General features: G+C 44.9%; 3 protein-coding genes across 3 annotated transcripts in view; 1 reads left to right on the forward strand and 2 right to left on the reverse strand.

Annotated features, from left to right (window-relative positions):
• The window catches only part of Cand1 (Cullin-associated and neddylation-dissociated 1), a 111,759-nt gene extending 106,621 nt beyond the window's left edge, over positions 1 to 5,138 (reverse strand). The window contains exon 1 of the mRNA XM_050182601.3: positions 4,971 to 5,138. Within this exon, the coding sequence (XP_050038558.1) occupies positions 4,971 to 5,012 (42 nt within the window). The 5' untranslated portion in view covers positions 5,013 to 5,138. The remainder of the gene's footprint in view (positions 1 to 4,970) is intronic.
• A 5,553-nt stretch (positions 5,139 to 10,691) lies between these two features.
• Positions 10,692 to 16,902, reverse strand: Ak2 (Adenylate kinase 2). Its single transcript, XM_050182635.3, has 5 exons — positions 16,578 to 16,902; positions 16,470 to 16,515; positions 15,436 to 15,626; positions 12,368 to 12,535; positions 10,692 to 11,012 (listed from the first exon to the last, which is right to left on the reverse strand). Exons 1-5 carry the CDS (start codon positions 16,707 to 16,709, stop codon positions 10,791 to 10,793), a joined length of 759 nt encoding a protein of 252 aa, XP_050038592.1. The 5' UTR covers positions 16,710 to 16,902; the 3' UTR covers positions 10,692 to 10,790.
• A 222-nt stretch (positions 16,903 to 17,124) lies between these two features.
• LOC126535799 (ATP-dependent RNA helicase DDX24) lies at positions 17,125 to 19,434 on the forward strand. The gene has a single exon (XM_050182615.3). It carries the CDS (start codon positions 17,337 to 17,339, stop codon positions 19,404 to 19,406), a length of 2,070 nt encoding a protein of 689 aa, XP_050038572.1. The 5' UTR covers positions 17,125 to 17,336; the 3' UTR covers positions 19,407 to 19,434.
• Positions 19,435 to 21,852: the final 2,418 nt, after the last annotated feature.

A 21,852-nucleotide genomic window follows, 5' to 3' on the forward strand; every position in this document is an offset into this window, starting at 1 on the left:
CCATGCTGCCTTTAGAAGGGCTGACTTGTTGGTCTTGCATTGCGACTATGGTACTTACCGCAAAGTGGCAGACAGACACAAATGAGAAACAGACAAGGATGAGCACTACTCTGAACTGTTAATTCACAGGCCACCCACTTACATATATATACTAGCTTGGACACATGCACCGCCATCACATAAAATCATAGATTCTCTGTTTTGATTGCGCCTGTCTGCTTTTTTTTTTTTTTCTGCACAAAGTACCATAGCCAAACCACATACTCCCGTGACTGAGAGAGACCTTGCAAAGGCTTGGAAATTCACATCATCCATAACAGCCCAGCAGAGTGGTTTGTCTCCACAGAATGCATTTTACTTAAAGGGACCCTGAAACGCTTTTGACGATTTTCTACAAACGTACTGAGTCGTTAGAGTAGGTCCTTCTGATCATTAATTGACACATCTAAGTGCCCCGCGTAAAGCGTGTAATTTATCGTAAGGTTTTAAAAATGCACATCGCTGCCGATCGCAGCGCACTGCTCGGCAGAATTTTAAGCAGCCCCTACCCATATGACCGAAATCACCCATACGACGTCATTGGGGCGAGCTATCCGATTGGCTGACCAGGGCGCGTGATCGATAATTTTTCCAACTTTATGGTAAACAAATGATCTTCGTAATAGTTGGAATGTTAGTTTATTTGTTTTTATAAAAAGAAAGTAACATAAAGAGAATGCACAAGAACAATTTTTCAGTACACTTAAGCACTTCCGGCACACAGCAAGTGTCGTCTGCTTGTGTTACAACGTACTACATTTTGACGAGAGCTCCGCGGTCAGAGTCTGTCTTAGTCTTTTCGCGAGCACTATGATTCAACTTTGTTGCCTTGTGGACTGCAAACGTAGCGACTGGCAATATGTCAAGCTGCGAAACCGTGTCCCTCTGCAAGGCAGCGTACGAGCGAACTGGATGCTCGTACGGACCTGGCGCATCGGACCGCCGCTGTCCGATCGGCGCCAGGATTTGCGCGTTCGTGGCCGTCACTTTACTCCGGAAGATTACTAACGCAATAGAGTTTCGCGAGTCCGGTGTTAGGGCAAACGCAAGCACAAGGGGACAGAGTCTGGCCGCTTGACTGTGCCGTAACGGGATGAGCCATGAGATGAGAAGGGCAAATGTGAATGGTCTGCACGGTGCAGCCACCTGGTGGCACAGAGCTCAACCATACACAGTAGCAGCAACGAAATGTATTCTTCTTTGCTGCTGGTGTGTTTTTCGCAGGAATGTAATCATCAACACGTTGTTTTTATAAATGTTTAAAACGTTTTACACTTGGTTAGAGCAATATTAGCGCTTTGTTTGGCTGGTTAAGCGCCGCGCCAACAAGTGTATGGACCGTGCAGACCGATCAGGCCGCTCACGTACGTCTACGCTAAAGTTCCTTCATCAGCTTGAGTTTATGCCTCCAGTCATTTGCCGAAATGACCAGCTTGCCTGTGGTTACCGGAATCCAAGACACGTTCGGCGCTACGACAGAATGCTCGCAATGCACGCTGCTTCGATAGCTCTCGCTTGCGGTCGACGGCCAAGCGGCTAGCGGCGAGGTGTCGCGCGGGCGGGGGCGAGCTCCAAAACAACCGGAAGTGGACGATGTGACGTCGCATCGTGACGCAAACCAGTGAAGGCGGAGCTTAGCCCGGCTCGCTCGGCGAACGAGTTGAGGAGGAAAAGCATGGCTAGGGAGGAAGGTAACTTTTAATCGCTTGTAGCTCCATTAATACGTAACGCTTCACTTAAATTGTGGTGCGAATGTTCTACTTAAGCTGTACCCTACGTGTCTACAAAATTTGTCCGAACCGTTTCAGGGGCCCTTTAATGCAACCCTGGCCAGGACTTAAAAGGGCACTAAAGCAGAGCAATATATCAGTTTAGACTAGTAATCTTTCAAAATGGTGTTTGCATTAAAACTGTGGCAATAGCTTATCACAAAAAAAAAAGTACGGCCAATTTCCTTCTTTTTTAATATTGTGCCAGAAACCCAGCATCGGTAACATCAGTGTCAGGTCAGACTTAAATGCATTTCTTTTCATATTTAGAATGTTGCGGCTCACATACAGCATGCAGCTAAAAGACTCGGAGCAGTATGTGCAGTCATGTACAAAATCGGATCAGCATGTGATGTTAGGTTAAGAAAACTCGCATATACGGCCCTAGGTGAAACCGTATTACGGTATGGCATTACAATCTATGGCCATATAGGCTAAACGTGTTAAATAGAATAATACAAGAAATACTGACTAATATATCATACGGAACAAACAGCAACTCCATCAGCCACAGTGAGCTGATAGCAGAACATGGCATATTTGATGTTAAACAACTTCTTTCGGTGGTATTTACGAAGCATTATTTTGATGAATCCTTTAAAAAAATATGTAAAAGCTCGTCATCTGCGCAAGACTGAAACATTCATAGTAAGGTTCGTTGCAGCGCAACACAAGACAAGGACAAAAGAAGGTATAAAGCGATGACACGGCGCCGTGTCATCGTTGAATCCCAACGAACTGGCTTAACTTGCCGTTTTGACTGAGACATTCGTGCGGGATAAACCATTGATGAACTATGGTAAGAGAACGAGAGAATTAGATCATTTTATGGTACCGTTCTACTTTAATAAAATACAAGTTCCTAAAGTATCCTCATTCAGGAAAATAAAAGATTTTGTACGTTGCATGGTTCTGACAAGTGGCTGGGAATAATAGAAGAAAACCATGTGACAGGACTTTTTTCTGATGAACTTTCACTAACAACTGTATAAAACAGACTAGAGTATTGTGTTCTTTCTTATGTGTATTGTGTTCTTTTGCTTTCTAATAGTGATTGGAGACTGCTACTCTTCCAAAACATTTACAACTGCATATGATGAAATAGAGGGTTGCGCTGTACATATATTTTGCTGCTGTAATGTCTTTGCTTAAACTATTGCTCGTGCAGGAACTAATACTAGAAATTAGCCGAGCGATGGAGGAAAAGAGAGAGAGAATGGAAGGGAGGAAAATTTTGTACTTGTATTATGCCTTGTTGAAGGCAAATACACAGTGGTCCGCATAAAAGCATCGATGCTTTTGCGGACTACAGGTGACTGTTTGTGGCACATACAAAAAATTTAATTTTGCTATTGTACTTATTTTTTTCTCTCTTCCTATTGTTTCCTCTGTTCCAAGAGCACAAGACTGTGTCATTCGGGCCATAGCACTGCTCAGTCCCGCTCAAAACATCATTGCTTTGGCGGGCTGACAAAATATTTGATTGCATGTTTTATGTTCTAATAAAAAAAGAAAGATAGTACAAATTTGCAAAGGTGTCTTTGGCTTGCTTAGCATACAGTGCAGTTCACCTTTACCAATAAAAGATTAACTAGGTTTAGCATACATTGCAGTTCACCTTTACCAATAAAATATTAACTAGGCCCAAGGAGACAATAATCCATGATGTCACACTGAGCTGATTGCCACTGGCTTCTCATTTTTGCATCTTTCCTTGCTTACCAAGCCTTCTTTCCTCGTAAGACTGGCATTTTTGGTAGTGCACAATTTGATAATACAGCTCAAATTATTTATCTCTTTAGTGTTTCTTTATTCGATATTCATATCACAGTGAAATTTGTATCAACTGTGATCGTCTCATCAATATTTGACAGTAACTGGATATCATGCTGTACCATTTCATACCCAAACCAAGCAGCCGGCATTCGAAATTTTGAGTACCTGAACAGTATTTCAATTTTTATGATGTGGCAATGATTGCTACATCTGAAACGGAGGGGTGTTGGCCATCGACCATATAGCAACTGATGTGGACTAGAACGCATACAAATGTATAATGGGATGCAGCAAGACAAAATATGGAGACTTGTTACTTAGAATGCAGCGTTTAGGCTTTGCTGAGGTGAACAACAAAACTGCAAGTTGAAAGCAGACAATGCCACTTTGTATTGGTCACCCCAATCAAATGGCCACTATACCCAGTCTAAGTATACACAGTTGGTGTCGTCTTTTTGGTGGTTATGTCGGTTGCCTACTCCTAGGTGTCCAAGTGATCCTTTAGCTGCAAATTATGCTTATCGAATTTCGGCGAATGCACAGTCCTACCTTACTGAGCTGTTATTTTGTTAAGGCAAATCCAGGCATTGTTTCAAAAATTTCTAAGCATATGCAAAAGCTGCCAGTATAGTTGGAAAACAGTTCAAGCAGCCTACGCTTAGCCCTCGGAAACTATTTTACTCGGTATCTTTACTCGTTCTACACCAAACAGGAAATGACCCCCCCCCCATAGCAAGCTCCTACACTCCAGTTGAGAGATTCATGTCAAGACCATAGTAGATATCACAGTGTCCCGATCTGCGGCTTCTGGCAGCCGCTTCACTTCGACGACCTCCTTATCACACGTCGCTTAACCTTTCTGAAACATAATCACATGTCAACAGGGGCTGAAGCTGAGGCTGGACAGTGCGCTGAGCGCGACCACGCTTTGCACACATGAAGACCCATGAAGCTTGAATGCGACACGCAAGATGAAGTTTATCTTTAATATTGTCCTTGCGGAGTCATAAGTTACGTGATGTAAAGCGCTTGTTACTAAGTGGCGCACAACTACTGATTAAAAGTTGTCAAGCAAATAGGAAAACAGAGGGCGTGACAAAGACAATTAGCTGTTTACAAACACGCGTTCCAGCCGGCATCGAGCACGGGACCCGACAAGTCAGTTTTCGGTTGCTGCATACATAGTGCTAGATAGTGCACCCTGCCAGCTGAGAAATAGCCACGTATCAATGAAAGACAGCTGATGCAGAAATCTTGATTAGAATAATGACAAGCGGACCGCATATTTGCTTTCAATGCACCGATTAGGCTTAAACGCGATGTCACAGTCCTGAAACCATCGGCTGCGTGAAACCTGGGCTCGCCGGACGAGTGGTGTGAACTTACTTTTTCCAGCAGATTGGCGATGTGGTACGAGACACCCGCCATCTTTGTGTATTATATGGCCGAAAATAAAACAATATTTACCGGCGTGAAACGCCAGAACTCGGATTGTTCGTAGCAGGGGCAAAGCGCTCCGCTGCCTTCGAACGTTCCCGAGAGCACCACAGATGACCAGAGGAACGACATGCAAGCAGGAGATTGCACGGGGGTGGTAACGCGCGACATCACCCACTGACGCCGGAATCCAGAACTGTCAAGCCAAGCCGCCTCGAGCCGCCATGTGCTTGGTACGGTGGTTCATTCTATGGTGGTTCTTTATTCTATGGTACGGTCGATACGGTTGCCTTTGGTTTCGCAAGGAAGAAAGGCTTTTCGGCTGCTTTCACATATCGGCTACAACCACCCATTTACTGTAGTTTAATTATTAAGCGAGGTCGGCCCAAGTGTGCGCTGTAATTTGCTACTGTGCGCTGAGAAAAGGGAACGAAAGAGGGATGAAAGATGTTGATGACAAGGATATTGGTGCGATGGGCAAGGTTCTGACTGGTGTTGCATAAGTCGCGGGCTGCTTTTTTTCGTCGCGACGATAGACTGGATTTTTTTTACAAGTACTGTTCCAGGAGGGCACACGTAACCGGCAAACTGAGGCCTTGGGAGAGCGCCTGAGATTATAATAAAGGAGACAGCGCAGGATCTCTAGGGCACCCAAGGGGTAGCTGGGACATCAAAGCTGGAAGCAGGGCTGCTCGTGGGTTGGGGCCGCGGAGGCCGAAGCTTGCCAGGGGGTGTTCGCAATAAAAAAATTGGCTGTACGCTTTCGCGGACAGCTGATCTTATACGCATTCTTGGATTGCAGCGCGAAGTGACATACACAGAGATTAGAAGCAGACAGGACGAGTGCTAATTAACTCTCAACTAAATCTTTATTGAAGCGATCAACCAATGCCTTGGATCAACACACACGCACACACACACATACATATATATATATTGTCACGTGGTAGTGACGGTGAAGAAAGAAGCAATATGGTGGAATACAAAACTAGCTTTTATTGGGCGAACCTGTGCCCACAAAAACAGGCTACACTTATAGCACAACGATAGCGGCGAACACGGTCGGCGATCGTTGGAAAAACTGACCAGCGGGTCAAGCGCGCCGGCCTCCATAGATCAGTCGTCGAATGTTCCAGATCAACTGATGGGACCCGCGTGTCTTCCACAAAGCTCTACACCATTCGTGTCACGCGATGAAATCTGATAACACAAGGTTCGTCGACAACAGACACGCGGATAGAAGCGTCGACAACCTTCCAGAAACGCCGGATACATGCAGGCGCGTCCCTCGCTGTGCGACTAGTTGTTAAGCGGCGAAACGTGGTTGCCCGATAAAGATAAGTACACGTGTCATTACCCCCCTCTTAAAAAGCATCGACCCGATGCTGCTAACAAACGAAAGTAACAAAGAAAAGCACTCGTAGCAAAGAAAACAACAAACTAAGGAAGTTCATCAGCGTCCGTAAAATGGTTTAAGGCGCACCACGTGGACCACTTCAGATCGTGCGCGGCGCCGCTGTGAGTGCGAAATGCCGTCTGGCACGACCTCATAGTCTAGCGCGCCAATACGTCGGATGACCTTGTAGGGTCCGAAATAGCGTCGCAGCAGCTTCTCACTGAGTCCTCGCCGGCGTATCGGGGTCCATACCCAAACACGGTCGCCGGGCTGGTACTCAACGAAGCGTCGTCGGAGGTTGTAGTGTCGGCTGTCGGTACGCTGCTGGGTCTTGATCCGTAGGCGGGCGAGCTGTCGGGCTTCTTCGGCGCGCTGGAGATAGGTAGCGACGTCAAGATTCTCCTCGTCAGTGACGTGCGGCAGCATGGCGTCGAGCGTCGTCGTCGGGTTCCTGCCGTAAACCAACTTGAATGGCGTGATCTGTGTAGTTTCTTGCACCGCCGTGTTGTAGGCGAAGGTGACATACGGCAGGACCGCGTCCCACGTCTTGTGCTCGACGTCGACGTACATTGCTAGCATGTCGGCGAGGGTCTTGTTCAGACGCTCCGTGAGACCATTCGTCTGCGGATGGTAGGCAGTTGTCCTCCTGTGGCTCGTCTGGCTGTACTGCAGAATGGCTTCGGTGAGCTCTGCTGTAAAAGCCGTTCCTCTGTCGGTGATGAGGACTTCTGGGGCACCATGTCGCAGCAGGATGTTCTCGACGAAAAATTTCGCCACTTCGGCTGCGCTGCCTTTTGGTAGAGCTTTGGTTTCAGCAAAGCGGGTGAGATAGTCCGTCGCCACGATGATCCACTTATTCCTGGATGTTGACATCGGAAACGGCCCCAACAAATCCATCCCAATCTGCTGGAATGGTCGACGAGGAGGTTCGATCGGCTGTAGTAATCCTGCTGGCCTTGTCGGTGGTGTCTTGCGTCGTTGACAGTCTCTGCATGTCTTGACGTAACGGGCGACGTCGGCGGTCAGACGCGGCCAGTAATACTTTTCCTGTATCCTCGACAGCGTCCGGGAGAATCCGAGGTGCCCAGCGGTTGGATCGTCGTGTAGGGCGTGCAGTATTTCTGGACGGAGCGCTGACGGCACCACAAGAAGGTAGCTGGCGTGGACTGGTGAGAAGTTCTTCTTCACGAGCAGGTTGTTTCGTAGCGTGAACGAAGACAACACGCGCTTAAATGCCCTAGGGACAACGTCGGTGTTCCCTTTCAAATACTCGACGAGGCCTTTTAGCTCCGGGTCTGCTCGTTGCTGTTTAGTGAAGTCTTCCGCGCTTATTATCCCAAGGAAGGCGTCGTCGTCCACGTCGTCTTGCGGCGGGGGATCGATTGGGGCGCGTGATAAGCAGTCGGCGTCGGAGTGTTTTCTTCCGGACTTGTATATTACCGTTACGTCATATTCTTGTAGTCTGAGGCTCCACCGCGCCAGCCGTCCTGAAGGGTCCTTTAAGTTAGCTAGCCAACACAACGCGTGGTGGTCGCTGACGACTTTGAATGGCCTGCCATAGAGGTAGGGGCGGAATTTAGCTGTAGCCCAAATGATGGCGAGGCATTCCTTTGCCTGTGCCCAACCTGTGCCCACAAAAACAGGCTACACTTATAGCACAACGATAGCGGCGAACACGGTCGGCGATCGTCGGAAAAACTGACCAGCGGGTCAAGCGCGCCGGCCTCCATAGATCAGTCGTCGAATGTTCCAGATCAACTGATGGGACCCGCGTGTCTTCCACAAAGCTCTACACCATTCGTGTCACGCGATGAAATCTGATAACACAAGGTTCGTCGACAACAGACACGCGGATAGAAGCGTCGACAACCTTCCAGAAACGCCGGATACATGCAGGCGCGTCCCTCGCTGTGCGACTACAGTTGTTAAGCGGCGAAACGTGGTTGCCCGATAAAGATAAGTACACGTGTCAATATATATATGTATGTATGTATGTATGTATAAGTGATTGCAAATACCGCAGCGTGCAAACATGACAAGGTCCAAAGGCGATCAGTTAAACATATCAAGAGGTAGGGAAGCCAAAAAACCAAACAACAAAAGGCACTACTTGAGATTAACACACGTGCCAAGATATTGAAATTCTCTTTCCAATAGAGATATTGACGCGTGGCTAACGCAAGTCTCTCTTAATCTTTTCATGTGAAATGCCTCAATTATTTCCCGTGTGGTTTGGCATTTGTGTCTTGAAGGGAATTTTGTGTCTTCAAACAAAGATCAAGTGCAGCGTTAGGCCAAACAAAGGTCATGTGCAGCGTTAGGCATGTGTCCCCTTTAGTGCCTTGTAACACTGGTATAGTTTCTCAGATTCCACTCAAGTGCGGGAAAACTTACATTGGACAGAGCAGCAGTTATATTAATATCAGTCTAAAAGAACACAACAATCACTTAACAACCCTAATGCTTCGATCACATCTAGTGTCGCATTGTTTCAACTGCAGTTGTAAATCTTTGTTTGAAGACACAAAAAAACTCAATGCCTTTTCCACTCTGTGAAGAAAGATGACCAGCGAAGCTGTGAATGTGGACCTTTTAATGGCAAACTGCACCTCCGCCGCGGGTCGGCCGGGCATTGGCCTATGTATGCGGAGCTTTTTGCTTACCATGCCAACGACACTAAAATTTCCTTGGATGGTAGAGGTATACAGCTTCGCTGTAAAATCCTTTCAAGACACAAATCCCAAACCACACGGGAAATAACTGAGGCATTCCACATTAAAAGAATAGTAGAGACTTGCGTTAGCCACGCATCAATATCTCTGTTAGAAAGCAAATTTCAATATCTTCTCAGCAGGAGTATTAATCTCAAGTAGTGCCTTTTGTTTTTTTGGCTTCCCTACCTCTTCATATGTTTAATTGATCGATAGCCTTTAGACCTTGTCATGTTTGCATGCTGCGGTATTTGCAATCACTTATATACATATATATATGTTGATAGTTTCAATAAAGATTTAGTTGAGAGTTTGCGCTCGTCCTGTCTGCTTCTAGTCTGTGTGTGTGTCACTTCGCACTAAAATCCAAGAATATGTTACCATACCAACTCGCCCTACTTTCTATCCTTTTGCATGATCTTATACACCCCTGGCAGGCACAGGCCTCGGCGAGCCCCAACCCATGGACCAGTCCGGGGTCTATCTTTGGTGTCCCCATTGCCGTTTTGGTGTCCCGAGGCGCCGCCAATAATGTGAAATAATGACACATTGTTACAACTAGTAAAAAACACGATTGCATAAATACAATTATGTCCAGCCGCCAACTTGACAAGTTCAGCGCTACCGTGCACCGTGGCTTCTACAGCACGTCAGAACTTCGCCGTGCAACGATCCTAGCCATCAATACAGCAGCATAGTCTCAAAGCTAGTCCTGTATAACTTGCTACACTGCTCCGAAGATAATGAATGAAATAAGGATAGATGATGTTGGTGACGTATATTGGGGCGATGATCCTAGTCACACAGTTGCATATGTTTAGTTTCAAAGTTAGTCCTGTGTTGTGTAGAAATTGTAGCATGGCCCATTGAGTTCTATATACCGAGTGGGGGCCGAGGACCCAGAATAAGGTCATCTGAGAATGACCTGGCATCCGTGTTTGCCAGTGAAGCTAAAGTCATTCACTTCTGTCTGTGTGTTGGGCATCAGTTGCAATCCGGGCAATGACAGCTGATGAAGTTTGCAGTGTGCCAAGTGAATGCCACACTAAGTCGTATCCCACACTTTATAAAACTTTTGTGTAGGCTAGTTAGTTTGTTGCTTCGATAGATACATAAACAATGCAGAAGGAAGCATACAGGTATAAAGGCCCTTATAGAACACACACATAGGCACCAATGTGCATTTTATACATGCCTTTACACCTGTACTCATCTTAGTTCCGTACCCTTTACTAATCTGTTGGAGCAATGTATCCTGCACACCAAGCCTGTGTCATAGTGTTTGAGTTTCAGTGGCATACAACATTTCATTTCGCTGTCAAACTTAGAGGCACCTGTGTTGACGATGTAGTCGAGTCCAGTGATTGGATATGAAGCTGCACGTCGCATAGGTGAGCTGGGACTTATCAGGTCTGTAAAAAATGATGTGCACTATGGTGCCATCGTGCAAGGCAACTCTTCTGTTTATTCGGCGTGGCATGCGCTGCACATGAGATGTGCACAAGTGCACCTTTAGGCTGCAGGATAAACACAAAAAAAACTTGAGGCAACAATCGGAAACGCTTGTATGAAAACCCATAGCAAATCATTTATTCCACTACAGCAGCTATTGACACGGAGCCATAATATCTTCTTTTCCTCTTCAGATAACCCAGCTCTCCATCAAAGGAAGATCACATGGTCCTTGCTCTTGGCAGTTTCAAAAACCTTTTTGATGTTCTCAAACACATTCTGTGGAGCTAAGGTGGCATCAATTCTGGTGTGAAGCCCACGTTTCTGGTAATAGCCAACGAGTGGTGCAGTTTGTGTGTGGTAAGCAGACAGGCGTTTCTTCAGTGCTTCCGCATTGTCATCCGGTCGACGCACCAGTGGTTCACCAGTCACCTACAAATAAATTGCATAACAGCAACATCAGTACAACAGCAGCCTGAATGGACTCTCACTAAAATACGAGAGCAACTAGGCAACAAAAAATAAAAAGAGCAACAGAGCTAGCTACAATGATTTCAAGACTGTCAACTAGTAAAAGTAACCACGTTTAGCAATCTCGAATTTCACCCCCCTGCTTCTACTGCACAAGCTACAGTTTTCAGTATTTCGCTTTGTCATATTGAACATGTGAAATGTGATTACAGATCCAAAAACATTTGTTGTAAACTAGAAAGAGAATCTGAGGCCTCTTATACAACGCTACAGAAACTAAACTGGTAAAGCAATGAACAGGGCAATACAATCGTGAAACTAAACTGACTCTTCTCGCTGCCAACATTCGTGACCAAGAAATAGCACGTCACATAAAAGAAAGACATCAGTATGTGACATGTTATTCAATGTCGCAAAATATTAAGTAATTATTACATGGAAGGTGTCACAAGTCAACTTACTGATCACCAATTCAGCATAGCGACATTTTTCTTCAACCAGCGCTTACAGCTCACCGCTCGCACTCATGGCCAAAACAGGGCACAATAATATATGATTTGACGCAATCTTACGTCCACAAGTTGTAGTTGCAACCTATGAAGTAGTTATTCCATAAAAAGCATTGCCGATTAAACACAACTGCACTGAAAAACATGTGCAATGAGACTTCTATGGCCACACTACTTGCATATTAAACAACAGAAAAGTATGAAACAGAGTACAGGGCTTGTCACTGCAAAGCAACAGTGCTGCACAACTTTGCATATTAACAGTGCAGGAAAGCTCACTTACAAACTATTTTATAAATAAAAGGCCGGCAATGGTTCTCTTCCATTAGTTACAGGTGCCTGGTGGTTAAGTCCGATGCATGAGAATAAAAAATTGCACCCTCCCCTTTAGGCTAGCTGGGAGTTACACAAAAGTAACTGTTGTATTCAGCTCAGCAAGTGCCACTTATTATTTCTAAACAACACCATAATGGACACTGTGTTGCCACTCGCCATAGCCCTTTACTGTGCAGAATACAATTGGTGATGTCCAAAACATGGCAGACATGACTTCACTTCCAGTAGCTGCAGTAAGCAAAAGCATAGCCTTCAAGATTGGGTTCCATTACATTGAGGGAGCAGTCGTTGGATGATGCAATGTAACTACAAATTGCTGCATACACACATTTAAATATTGGCTAAAACTATTGCAGCCATGTAAAGATGCAGTACCAGCACAGCCATAAAATGGAGCAACACATTTCCTATGACACTTTGCCACTGGTTTCTCACAAACGCACAGAAAAAAAAAGAATAAAGAGCTCTCACGTCATCAGTCATGGGCTTTTTTGGTGGGCTGAAGATTTCATGGTACGAGCGCCCACTTGGCAAGTGTGTCAGCCGGCCTGTAATCCTTCGGATGAGCAAGCTGTCATCAATGCCAAACTCTATCACAGAGTCCAGAGGGGTGCGCCTCTTCTCCAACATTTCATCAAGCTGCCAGGAGAAAAGAAGTAGAAAGCAGTATGAGCATGATGCATGATCATCTATGAACCATGCAAAAGGTACAAGGAGTGCCTCAAATTCGAAGGAATAATAAAGACAGAAAAAGCATAGGGGAAACCAAATGCTATGTTTAATTGAAATGTAGAAACAATAAGATAAGAAAAATGAAAGTGGATGGAAAGATGGCTTGCCATAGGTGGGAGCTAAATCCACATCTTCAGCATTACACATGTGGTGCTTTAATAATTTGGCTACCATGGCAGCCATCCTTCAATCCACTTTATTGTATGTGTACAAGGTTAGCCCTGGGGATATTATACAGCACTGTTCATGGCTTTGGAACGTGCTGGCTAGGAACAGAGAATTTTGCTCTGTAGTTTGATATGAATTTGCACTTTAACAATACAGTTCCTTAGCTGCCACTTCATATTGTTTCTAAGTTTCGGTACAGAATGTCACCTTCGGGGCCAGGAATAATCGGAACACAAATATTATGTGTTTGCACTTGTACGAAAGATTTGCAAAGTGAATGTTCAAAGGTAATGAATGTGTTAGATTCCCTAAGCTGTGCAATGTTGCATCAAAACCCACACAGAAAGTGCGGGTGAGACATGCTATATAAGAAATATAATGCACCAGAGACACAATGTTATCTTGACCAGTCCGTCCTATACATGTTGCAAAAATAGTCGTATGCTATCTTTCTGTTATTACTCGCAGACTGTCCTGCGATGCAGTGGTGCACCAGGCTCAGTAAACAATACTTGCATTTCCCAAACTCCCTCTGCACACACAAGAGGGAATGGAACATAAATGCATTTTAGCTTTCATAATTTTTTATCCAAACGTCTGCCATTTTACTTTCAACATATCTGGCCTCTACAACTTCGCTTTGGCATTGGCATAATGCCAAAGACATGTAATACCAAAATAGGAAACTCTCACACTGCAAGTTTTGCTAAAAGAAAACAGACCAATCTCACAGTGAGTTTTCTTTCGGCACTGCTGCCGCAGAGGATTTAAGTGGTGCAGGTCCTTAGTATCATCGAGCTTCCTAAAAAATTAGAAAGAATTCTGACACTAGTGTCTATTCCTAGGAGCTGGTGGTATGGCAGGTAAGCCAGCATGGGAATGGTGGTCAGTACATGGATTTGCTAAGACTTACCCCCATATTCTCAAACAATCCTCCACTCAAAGCTCTTCCACCACTCAAAGTTGAGCATGGCGCCACCCCTCTACTGAAGAAGCTAGACTTCCTCAGAATTGCCATGGAACGGCAACAAAGTGCAGTGACCACTCTCTTGAGCCGAGGTGGAGTTCCAAGTGGAGAAATGCTCCAGAATACAGGGTTTAGTCCTTCTGGCTTCAGACAGCTTGATGACTTGGTCAATTGATCATATTAAACAACATATTGCATTATACATACAACAATTTGCTATGATTGCTCATGTGCACAGATGATGCCTTCATGTGTTTAGAAAATATTGATTGCTACAAAATTGAGAAAAATAAAGCATAACATGTAATGTGACAAGTATGTCTGAGGCCACAAGCATGAATATTAGAAATTGATATACTGTCCACCCTTCCCATGGCAACTGAATGATTGCTATGCCAGAGCTCCCTCTAGTAATTTTTGTAGGAAACTCTATGCTTAGTGATTGGATGGCAACTACAGTTGCAGCCTCTACCACTTTCAAAATTCCCTGGCAGAACCCACCATTCATGCATAAGAGTTTGGCGTTCTCCTCAAAATTACGTTGAGCTTAAGCCATGGGACATGCCAACATTTTGGCATCGACAAAACAAGCATGTGAGTGTTTGGATCATTGTGCGATTTGGGTACTTGGTAATTCCATGTGGTAATTTCATGACTTGTGCTGGCACCTCCAGGTGGAGGGGGTCTGCTCTAGGGCTTACAGGAAACTGTTCTTTTTGAGAAAAAAGTTGCAGCATGTACCTACACATTTGAAGCTAATTGCATACAAAGCATTTGTTAGCCCGGTTTTGAAGTACAACTCCCCAGTTTGGAGCCCTCACCAACTGTACTTGCGAGATAAACTCGAAAAAATTCAGTGAACCGCTGCGCGTTTTGTTTGTTCGCATTATCGGAGAGTCGATTCTGTAACACACATGTTGAAATGTTGCGACTTGGAACTGCTAGAAACACAACGAGAAAAACTACGATTGAAATTGTTTTTCTAGATAACCAGAAATCAAACAAGAATAAACAAAGAGAAATACATTCGCCCCCCTCTAAAACACAGTGCGAGTTTAAACCACATCACAGTGCTTGTATACAGCCTTATAAAACAGCGCCTTGGTTTTCAATACTCGTTCTTTCCTTCATGTATTAATATATGGAATGGCCTTCTGGACTGCACTGTAACAGCACAAAATGTTAAAGAATTTTATACTCAACTATAACTGTTTTACAGGCAATGGGATAATTAAGAATTGATTATGCGTAATGTTATTCTTGCATTTCTAACAGACCGTACACGTATATACTTGTTTGTAATTTGTGTGACAATGCTGTATAATGTTGTATTGTAGGGGCTGAAATTTATCTTTTTATTTGACAATTCCTCTCCTGTAATGGCCCTCAAGTGAGGGCTACAGTATTCCTAAATAAAGAAAATCAAATTCAATGTGTGCACACTAGAAAACATAAAAGAACTGCCTGATCTTTAGTATTCTGTTGCACAGTGAGCCAAATCCACAACATGCTGAACAAGCAGAGTCCTTTGCCTGTGTTTTTTAGATTCCCCTGGTAATTTGACGGCATAAGCAAGGTAACAGGGAATTCGAAAGAAAACACTGGAAATACATGCACACAGATATCATACAACTGCAAGGCATTTCATGAATTTACAGCAGCAGTGATGCACCTTTTCAGCCTGAACAATGGTACGTGGAAAGCCATCCAGAAGGAAGCCATTGCTGCATTCGGGTTTGTCCAAATTCTTGGCCACCATCTCGATGACTACATCATCGCTCACCAGATGCCCGCTCTCAATGGTGGACTTCAGTCGCTTGCCCAATTCAGATCCTGAACTGATCTCGCTACGTAATAAGTCCCCTGTAATAGCCAGTGGAGGCACAATATCATATTGGCTGGTGTAAGCTTCAGGTTTCACTACAATTTAGACATGCTGAGACTCCTTATTTGTGAATGGCGCAGAAAGACAGGCCACACAGTAGGTCAGACAGGCAGACCACATTTGTGTGCCTGTTCCCATAGTCCGTCCTGTGTTTTTTTGCGCCATTCACGAACATTCATTCCTATATATGCACTACATTCATGTTACATCGGCCTTTATATGCACACTACTCTGCAATTTGTTCCCTGCATATGGAAATTCAACGGCAGTTACAGATGCACTTTACACATACGAAGCCCTAACACATCCATTGTCCCAACTACGTGAAACAATGGTGGCACTTGCATACACCATTACCAAATGCAAGCTGAGCCACACAGCCAATGTAAGTGCAAATAATCTACATTACGCGTAGAATTAACTTTAGGACACAGTTTCCGCGCTTCCCAAAACATGCACACAAGGCACAGAAGAAATGCATTTCAATTTGCATGTCGACAACGCCAACGTGTTCATGTCCATGCCGTTCATGACTCTGGACCTGCGCATATAATCAAGTTTCACAGCACAGCAAGGCTTTATGAATTAAAGGCGTAAAGTTGGAGCATAAGCTTGTCGAAAATGGTTTGCCAATATGCTTCACGAGCTAAAAGGCAGCGATCAACTAAATAATCAGTTGAGGAGTCTAAAAATTACTTCAGCAGATTTATCCATGCTAGAATCCACAGGAAAGCACCAAAGTAGTCGTGCATAATGTCTGTCTACTATTTACAACCCATATGCAAATTCATGCTTGGCGCTCTTAAAATCGCAGCACTTACCGGTAGCCAAGTGGCAGACACAGTACTCTTCCTTTAGCTTCGGCGCCTGTGGCAAACGAATACTGCATTATTATCCAGAGCAACAGGCCATACTCTTCATTACTCTACCTGTGTGCCCTTGCCCGATCCCGGTGGTCCAAGGAGAACGGCGTTGATACCTTTCCGGCTTCTGCTTTCGTTGGGCACGTAGCTGCCGGCATACAGATGTTCACTTTCTTTGCGTTTTTGTAAAGGAGCCATGTGCTATGCTTGCGAGGTTCTCTGGGCGATACTTCAGCCGGACGATGTAGCGGTCCTGGTTTACCACAGGGTCTGCTAGCATATGCTCTATGATATGCTCCTCAACCTTACACAACCTTGCCGGCCTCGCACACCTCGCACCACCACGTCGGGAAAGGGCGCAGAAATCCGTACGCGAGTACGAGTGGTCTACAGAGAGGAGATAAGCAAACAATAAAAAACAAAAAAAGTAAGAAAAATGGTAACGCGTTTATTTATTGCGCTACCATGCCTTGGGCTACTAGTTTCCTTACATAAGCAATGTTAGCATTGCAGACACGTTTCCGATTTCAACTGGCATAGAATAAGAAACTGAAAATAACATAGAACCTTTCACTATCATCATCACCGCATGACTGTCGCTTCCTGTCGCTTTTGCTTCTGTCCATTCTATCATAAGTTGCACGGGTTGCACGTGGTGCGAAAAGTTAACGTTGGCCATCTTCAAGATTGTGGTCAATTTTCTTTGCTGTTGACACTTGAACACCCAGCAGTTACTCATGCGACTTTTTCATCGAGGTGTCTGAGTGGTTCTGCGACTGTCGGCAAGATTCTGAGGTATCATTTGCGTGCTGCGCTATCTTAGCAATGCCGAAAAGGTCTGTTGTCATCAGATCCAAAACGCCATGGAAGCCTGTTGAAATAGAGCCTTCAACCGTTCAAAACCTAGAATGGGAGGGATTCTCGGGTCTTGAAGAGCTCACAAGCTATGACATTGTGCGTCAGGAAGAGTTTTCAAAGCGATCTACCGATACGCACGATAGGCCTGCCAAGAAAAAGAAGCGAAAGCGAAAGCGCGATAGTAAGCCGGCGGGAACCAGCAGCGGCTCTGTGAACGAAAACGCGGAACCTTCAACAGTAGCCCGTGATGATGCAGGGTGTGACGTTGAAGGTGTAACGTGTCTGCGTGAAAAAAAGCTCAAATGTGAGGGCCCGGACATGTCTTCATGGCTCAACTGCTATGTTCCAGAACCCGTGTTGCGAGCGTTGGCCGAATTGAATTTCACCGAGCCCACTGAAATACAGGCACTAACTTTGCCAGCTGCTATTCGTGATCACTTGGACATCATGGGCGCAGCAGAGACCGGCAGCGGCAAAACACTCGCTTTCGGCATACCTCTCCTGCACCACATTATAGAACGAAAAGCACGACTGTCCACAGAGGGCGATTCGAAAGCCATGCCTCTCCAAGCTCTGGTCTTGACGCCTACGAGAGAGCTCGCCATTCAGGTGACGCGGCACATTCAAGACGTAGCGAAATACACAAACGTGCGCGTCGTGAACGTCGTCGGAGGTCTTTCGTCGGAGAAGCAGCTGAGACTTCTTAAGCGCGAGCCCGAAATCGTAGTAGCTACGCCTGGCCGCCTCTGGGAGCTTGTTGACCAGGGAGCGCCCCACGTGTCCGACGTGAGCAAAGTCCGCTACCTAGTCATTGACGAGGCTGATCGCATGGTTGAGAAGGGTCATTTCGAAGACCTTACACGGTTGCTGGAAATTATGAACGCACCTTCCGAAGATGGAGAAAAACGCCGGCGCCAAAACTTTGTCTTCTCGGCAACCCTGACCATGGTCCACGACATACCAAGGCGCATGAAGAACAAGCCCAAAAAGCACAAGCTGTCTGAGAAAGAGAAAGTTGAAGAGCTGATGCACACCATTGGTATAAGTTCAAAGCCAAAAGTGGTTGATTTGACCCGAAAACTTGGAACTGCTGAGTCGCTGTGTGAATCGCGGATTGTGTGCTCCTCAGTCGAGGACAAAGACAGTCGGCTGTACTATTTTCTCTTGGCACATCCAGGGAGGACGTTGGTGTTTTGCAACAGCATTGACAGTGTACGCCGTTTAGTATCTGTGCTGGACTTGCTGCAGCGTTCTCCGCTTCCACTGCATGCCTCCATGCAGCAGAGGCAACGGCTCAAAAACCTAGACCGCTTCAAGAACAATCCATCCGGTCTTCTCCTTGCCACAGACGTGGCAGCGAGAGGCCTTGACATTCAGGGCATCCAACATGTCATTCACTTTCAAGTGCCACGAACCGCTGAAGTCTATGTTCACCGTAGTGGCCGTACTGCACGGGCCAAAAGTGGTGGACTAAGTGTGATGCTCATGGAACCACGAGAGTTGCACTTGTACCGCAAGATTTGCAAAACATTAAATAGGGATGAGGATCTTCCAGACTTCCCGATTGATCTGAGCATGCTGAAGGCAGTGCAGAATCGTGTTGACCTGGCAAGAAAACTTGAAGCCGAAAGTCACAGAGCTCGCCGGAGCAACTACGAGGACAACTGGCTGCAACGAGCTGCCAAGGAGATGGAGATTGACATTGACAAAAGAATGCTTTCAAACACGGATGAAAAAAAGAAGGCTGACACAAAACGCAAGCTTAAAGCAATGCAGTTTCAACTTTCTGAAATGCTGAAGAAGCCTCTGTTTCCGTCTGGTTTCTCTGGGAAGTACTTGACCAAGCAAGGGATTCTGGAAGTGCCCAAAGTGCGCATGGATGAGGCAGCACTGGAGGTCATAGAAGCATGGAAGAACAAGAAAAATGCCGTGACTGCACCAGCAGAAGGTGCATCCAAGATTAAGCAGAAAAAGAAGAATAGAAAATTTCCATTGTGGAGGCAGAAAGCAATTGGTAAAAAACAAAGTAACCAATAAAGTGCAGAGGGCTTAATTATGATGGCCACGATGGAGGTTTGTGTGTTCTGTGTGCCCTTGAGTTACTGTTATCCGAGGCTTTCTGCGCACTCAAGTATCTATTTCGTCTGCGCAGCCCTGAGTGGTATCGATTTTTTTTTCCGAGTTGCCACGGTGAGTATTGCAGATAGTACAGCTTATTGTGAAAATATTGCCACAGTTTTTGTTCTCTACAAGCTGGCACTAAATTTTTGCATCCCCATATGTGAAGACAATTTGTCGAAAGTAAGCCATCATTAGTGCTATTGCACAGCACTGAGTAGTGCGAAGTTTTCATGCCAAACAAGCCTGGAGCTCTTGGTATCACTAAAACTGACATAAGGTTGACAGATAATGTGGCCAAGCACATTTGACATAAAAGAAAATTAAAATGGTGGTTTAATGCTTTTGTACCATGTGTTTCATAAATTGCTTATGCGTGTCCGATTTCCCTCTCGGGTCATTTTATTTATGCCATTTTCATTGACAAAACAGTTCTGCATGTCTTGGAACCAGCAAATAACCTATGGTTTACAGCTACAAAAGTTTTCTGCCATTTGGCAAGCATGTTTGAAAGCTTGTACTTGTGACTAGATTATGGGGAAGCATACATTAAAGTATGTTTTTTTGGCAAGAGATTAGTTTCTTCAGGTACAGATCTGGAGATATAGGCCAATCTAACTTTTCATATTGGTTTTATGTAAATGGGTGCCCACCTTATGAGGTCAAATGTACACGAATGCGTATGCATGCGGGGGGGGGGGGGGAGGAACTATCCTGCAGTGAATCCCCCCCAACTAACCTTTCTTTCTTAAACAGACAGATGTCTTGCTTAGGCCACTTGCTTTTATAATGGGGCTTGTATTTTTTCAACTCCATTTTGAAACCGTCCAGCAAACCACTTCAACTTTTCCCTGCAGGCCATCTCTGGCAGGAACATCTCGGGTATCAGTTAAACGAAGTGTCATGTTTATCAAACCTTACTGGCAGTTTTATCCACAGAGTGGCACCGCTACAAAAACTAATACCCGAGCATGTAAGGTCATTTCAATGATTTCAGGAATTTCAACAATTGCAATTGTGCAACCAAGACCCTGTGACAGCATCTGACACAGTGTTGCTTCTCGTTTCACATCCTGTTAAAGGAGATTAAAAAAAATGTACACTTGATTTAAGCCCCACCCCCTATCCTGTCTGCACACCTATAACATTCACTTGGCTAATGAAGGCCATTTTGCTAATGCAATTCTAAGGTGCAAGCTTCAGCACATACTGCCAGACCTCAATCTAGGTAACAGTTTAGAAAAATTGTTTCCCCTAGAACGCTTTCATAGAAATTCAGCATTACGATTCTCAATTGAACGAAGTGATATTTCATTCATTTCGACAAACTTGAGTTTGCATCACTTCAGCTGCAGAATCCCGGTTCAAGATGGTTGTCAACATCGAAGGATAAATTACAGTGCAAAATGGACAGGAACATGAACAGATAGGACACATTCCGCACTGTGTCCATTGATACTTAAGCAGCCTCCTTAAGAATGACTCGTAGCAAAGTAGCAAGTAATGTACATAACTGCCAATCGCTGACCTGGTACGTTGTTGGTAACCATGCTGGATATAACACCTATGAACTGACGGAAGGAGTGGAATTCGGCACTGTCAGAGTAACATGCCACTTTTGGTGGGTTGTGAGTTGTCACTGCAACAGCTGCCGTGTACTTTGAGTGTCCATCACCAAAGCATGCAATGCTGGCGCATGAACGTTTTCACATGTAGGGGTACTTTATGTTCCAGTATTAACGTGGCTTGTGACAGGTGATACCGATGGCTACTAGAGCTTGCTCCGCCTGAAGCCATTGTTTTCGAGATTATGGGTATCCTTTACTTATGTACTAGCTTGCAATGCAGCAGCAGTGCCCTGGTTACGATTCTCAACCTTGTATAGTTGATTTCAGCTGTAAAATTATCATTACAATTTTCATTGAAATGTTGATTTAAGGACACTTATTCACACCATGCTAGCTAAATGAACCATTATTTGAAAATGTGAGATTTACACTGCTAAAATATAGAAACTTTGATTTGCTGAAGTTTTTGGCTACAAGTACAATTTGGGATATGGGCTGATATTGATTTTTTTTCAGTCCAGTACATTTAAAGAAATTCACACTTGCAACTGTGCATCAGGGTAACCTCATTTATGTGCTCAAACATGCGAATCTCCCCATCAATGTGGCTCCTATATTCAAATTTATACAAGAATCGGTCAACACCATCTTTTTAGCTATCCTGTTCATAAACCACTCTTGGCTGCAATGCCTTGGGACATGGCACCACACATTAAAGTTACCACATTAACCGCCTGTGTCCAGTATTTGCCGAAGCTTGCACCAGCTCTTGAAGCACAAGTGCTAGGGAAGTGAAA

Source organism: Dermacentor andersoni, chromosome 4 (genome assembly GCF_023375885.2).
Source record: "Dermacentor andersoni chromosome 4, qqDerAnde1_hic_scaffold, whole genome shotgun sequence".
In the NCBI taxonomy this organism is placed as follows: Eukaryota; Metazoa; Arthropoda; class Arachnida; order Ixodida; family Ixodidae; genus Dermacentor; species Dermacentor andersoni.

What these genes read in the sequence shown, in the direction of transcription:
- Ak2 (XM_050182635.3), bottom strand. Translation starts at nt 16,709, where the DNA reads ATGGCTCCTTTACAAAAACGCAAAGAAAGTGAACATCTGTATGCCGGC. An exon ending in TGTCTGCCACTTGGCTACCG is followed by an intron (nt 15,627 to 16,469) that starts GTAAGTGCTGCG and finishes TGGCTATTACAG; the next exon opens with GGGACTTATTACGTAGCGAG. An exon ending in AAAAGCCCATGACTGATGAC is followed by an intron (nt 11,013 to 12,367) that starts GTGAGAGCTCTT and finishes ATTTATTTGTAG; the next exon opens with GTGACTGGTGAACCACTGGT.
- LOC126535799 (XM_050182615.3), top strand. Translation starts at nt 17,337, where the DNA reads ATGCCGAAAAGGTCTGTTGTCATCAGATCCAAAACGCCATGGAAGCCT.